The sequence below is a fragment of the Meleagris gallopavo genome, chromosome 6, assembly GCF_000146605.3.
Source record: "Meleagris gallopavo isolate NT-WF06-2002-E0010 breed Aviagen turkey brand Nicholas breeding stock chromosome 6, Turkey_5.1, whole genome shotgun sequence".
Lineage (NCBI taxonomy): Eukaryota > Metazoa > Chordata > Aves > Galliformes > Phasianidae > Meleagris > Meleagris gallopavo.
In genome coordinates, this window is record NC_015016.2 from 45866325 (window position 1) to 45870456 (window position 4132).

The window sequence follows — 4132 nt, forward strand, 5'->3', positions numbered from 1 at the left end:
TTTTTTCCAATTGTACCTTCAGAAACATGAGGAAAGATTTGTTTTAAAAAGAAGGAAGGTAAAAACTGGATGTAATCTCTTTAACAGAATGTACCACAGTTCTGCTGTTTGCTGTGTTGACTTTGTTGTTTATAATGCATTGCGTGAGCACATTCACCATGTACTGAAGTGTGTGTTTGTGTGTACGGGGTGGGGTAGGGGGAAATCTTTTTATGGAAAAAGAAGTTATGAACATAAACTATGAAGCAACATCTAATGAAAAGTTTCTTTTTAAGTGCAATATATTTATTTCTGCTAGAAATATAATATCAACATTATGTAATATTTGAAGCATTAAATGTTATTTGTAAACAGCTTAAAATTATATATATATATATCACAAAGTTGTACAGAAGTGCAAATGTGTGGATATTCAGTTTCTTTCATTAAAATATTGGGTGTTTTGATATATCATTCTTATTTAGCCAAAGCTCTCTGCCTTTGTTCTTTTCCCTCTAACTGTGACACTAAGTGCAGTGGAACAAACAACAGATTTTTCACACAAAATTCAGAAGGTTGCAAAAGTTTGTCTAAATCCTAAATCCAACACGTGGAGCGTTAGTTGTACAGTAGTTAACTATAGCTGTAGTTTGCATATCATTATATAAATAGTTCTTTCAAAGGGCCCTGTGATTATATTCAGAGAAATTGCTTATTTTGGCCACTGGAGTACAGCTAAATAGTTGAAATATGGAGTTCCCAGGATTCCCAAGATAATAGACAGAGACCTAGAAAAGACTCTAAGAAGAAAATTGAAATGAATTTGGTCTATTTAGCCTGGAAAAGTTAGAACAACAGAAACATGCAATAAAGTTTTCAACTGTACATAGAACGTAAAGAAAGAAGGAAGGAATTCTCCATATCTACCGCAGGTTTTAAATAGGCTTTTATTCAGTAGGATTTTATTTCTATTTAAATAACCTACTAAAGCACAGGAGAGCCACTTGAGATATCTAAGATATTCAAAGAAGAGGGATAATGAAACACCATACTGCCTAGAGTAGATAAGGAACTGGAAGCCTTCAGGAGCGGGTTGAGCATACGTTACTGGAGAAAGGTGCGAGTAGAGCCTATCTTGCCTTAGGACAACCAAACGATCTCTTGAAGTGCCTTCAAGCTTTTTGCAAGAGCCATACCTTAAAGAGGCTCTAACAAAAAGCTTGTGTTGCTCCGAAGGTTTCCATTATACACCTGCAGTTCAGTTTTATCCTCAAATTGAGATCAGCTGTAGAGCCTTTTTTTGCTAGTTCACAGGAGTTGTTGACTTACAGGGAAACCTGACATAGTAGAGGAGCTGTGAGGTCCTAATGAACAGCTGTAGTGCTGCCTTAATTTGGTTTCTGCCTGAATGTAAGCAAGGAGAGAACAGCCTGAGGTAAGCCAGATGTATCCATTTTCCTTTTGGAATATTTGCAAATGAGAACAGCTCGTTGAGTTGGTAACTGCGTATGATGTCTTGTCTGTGTCATATTTTTATGACTTCTTGGTAGCTAAAAAGGATCTGTTCTCATGGATATTCAGTACTATAAAAGCCTTTTGCTTAACCTCGGGCTAGGGGGCTTTTTGCTTACATGTAATGTTGAACATGTGCATTGGTGCTTTTCCTGGGTCAGAATAAGGGATGGTGTTCTTGTTTAAGATATAGTTATGCCAAAGATCTTGCTGAAATCAGTAGGCTTAATTGATTACAGTTAAATGAATGCTTAAGTATTTCACTGGCTTTGTAACTGAAGACTCCTTGTGTTTTGTAGAGTCAATTTGTCCATGTGACAACTTGGTGGAGCCTTCATTTACTATTGTCAAGAAGAAAAAAAGAGGATTAAATACAGTGAAGAACTTGAGCCTGGCAGTTGTCTAATGCCTAAGATCCTTATTAAAGCCAGGCATGGATATTAGCGTTGGTCAATGAGGCTTTTAGAGACCTTTAAGAAAACTGCAGTAACTGGTCCTTGATCTCCACAGTAATGACTAGAGGATCTAAAAACTGTTCTGTGGGGATGCTTGCCAGAGAGGTATTTTTTTGTCATTGCTGGGTTTGTTTATTTATTTATTTTTGAGAGTAGCATGATAACTCGCTCACCCGAGTGCAGACAGTGGTAATTCTCCACTGCAGCATTTTTAGCTCTGTTAATAAAAAATGTCTTTGCAAACAGACCTAGCAAAACCTGGTAATTTTTTTTTTCTTTTAGGTTTAAAAACAGGCTTGATTACAGAGACTACGCTAATTTAGTTGATCATTTCCTATTATTGAATTAAAAATAGAGTAGCCATGTTAAATTATTCTGATCTACTAGTTGACTTCAACTTGTTTTTGTTGTCACTGCAAAGCCTACCAGGAATAGCATAGTTATTTTTGAGAGGCATCCGTGTCCTCATTTCAGGTCAAGGTTTCCATGGCTTGATACCAGTCTTCAAAACTCCGTGTTCTCCTGTTTCTGGAGAAAGATGGTTAGCAAAAACGGTGCTGATAGGAAGCACTGTCCCTCAGACAGGTAGGGGACTCAGCACTTTGTCTGCTTTATTTCAGCCAGGTGTTGTGAGGGGACTTCAAGCAGTGAAATGCATTAAAGAAGGGTAAATGACTGCAACTGAATCTATAATTTATGGTGTTTATCCCCAGAGATGGAGGTGACAGTTTCTTGAAGAGCTGCAGCTTTTCTCTGTTTAGATGCTTATCTTCTAGTCAGTTGTTCCTAGAATTTCCTCTACACAGTGCATCCTTGCTATGAATCCCCTTGTCTACCTGTGTCAAAAGTCTTTTATCTACTCTTTCAGAGACAATTTATTCATTCTCCTGTGTCAGCTCAAACGAGAATTGCTCTTGTGCTTTTCACCTGGGTCTCTGCCTCAAGGCATCTTAAAATGTCTTGAAAGCAATAATATGAAACTGTGGGATTTCAGGACCTACTTACTTACACCCCATGCTGCCTTCCAGTCAGACTTTATGGACAACACATACCATAATTTTAACTATGAAATACTAAATAACTTGGGGATATGTTATCATCAGAATCCACTTTATCTTTTTGAGTTATTACAGAACTGGAATGAGCTGTGATTCTTAAACAGTTAGCCTATCCTTAGCTGTAGCTACTGGAATTGGGCCACCTTTTGTTAGGGGTCTTCCTACTGAAAACCATTCCTCCTTCTGTTCTGTCATTGTTTGTTTGTTTCCGTAAGGCAGTCTGTTTGTCTTCAGTGTTGTTCTCTGGTGGGAAAGCTGCATGTGGGAGAGAACAGTTTTTTACTTTCACTTCCTATCTTAAAGTCACAATACACAGTCGCTTACAAATTTACTACAGTTTACTCCTATGCTCCCTCATAGATCCATACCAGGGTAGCCAAAAGAAGAATTAATTTTTATCTTGATGCAAATTTATGCTTGTAAAATTTGCACTGATATATTTGCATGCGTACCCACGGCTTTGGAATGGCAGGCTTCCAGTTACTTCCCTCTGAATGTCATAGCTTTTACACCCGAGGCACCAGTCATGCTGCTCATCTTCGGTGATACTACAAATAAGTTAGCAGTACTCAGGAGATTTATCAGCCTGACTTTATTTAATCGCTCCCATTTTCAGTTAACATAGTCACCCCAAACAGTCCATTGCCAGAGGATGATTAGATTGTTTCAGATGGTTAAAGACTTTGGCCTTCTTTGCTCTTTCATTTTACAAAGCACTGGGAACATCCTGCACTTTTGTATGCACATATAAAACTCTAACACTTGTGCCCCCTGATTTTCTTTACAAGGCTTTACACGTTTTTCAGTTGTTCTTAAATGAGTTAGCATGTACCACATAGCTTACCTAGCACTTAAGACAACTTGGCATGTTTTCCAGTAGTTCAGGACAGACAACTACTTGTGTTTTAAGTCACAGGGAAGTATTTTCCATGTTACATGCCTGATGAGGGAAAAGACTAATAAGGAGAATTGTAGGCTGAGATTTCAAAGCCCTAAGGGAAAATAGGTGTGCAGCTCCCACTCATTTTTAGCAAGAACCATGCTCCTAAATCCCTCTGTCCTCTTTTGGAAGTGTTACCTATGGGGTTTGCTATTTTGGAAGTGTTTTTTTTTTTTTTTTTTTTTTTT

At 37.8% G+C, this 4132-nt stretch overlaps 1 protein-coding gene across 1 annotated transcript in view; it reads left to right on the forward strand.

The window, feature by feature from the left end:
• TBX20 (T-box transcription factor 20) overlaps positions 1–4112 on the forward strand; it is a 40332-nt gene extending 36220 nt beyond the window's left edge. Inside the window, exon 8 of the mRNA XM_010713039.3 lies at positions 23–4112. Coding sequence (XP_010711341.1) covers positions 23–30 — 8 coding nt within the window. The 3' untranslated portion in view covers positions 31–4112. The remainder of the gene's footprint in view (positions 1–22) is intronic.
• The last annotated feature ends 20 nt before the right edge of the window (positions 4113–4132 follow it).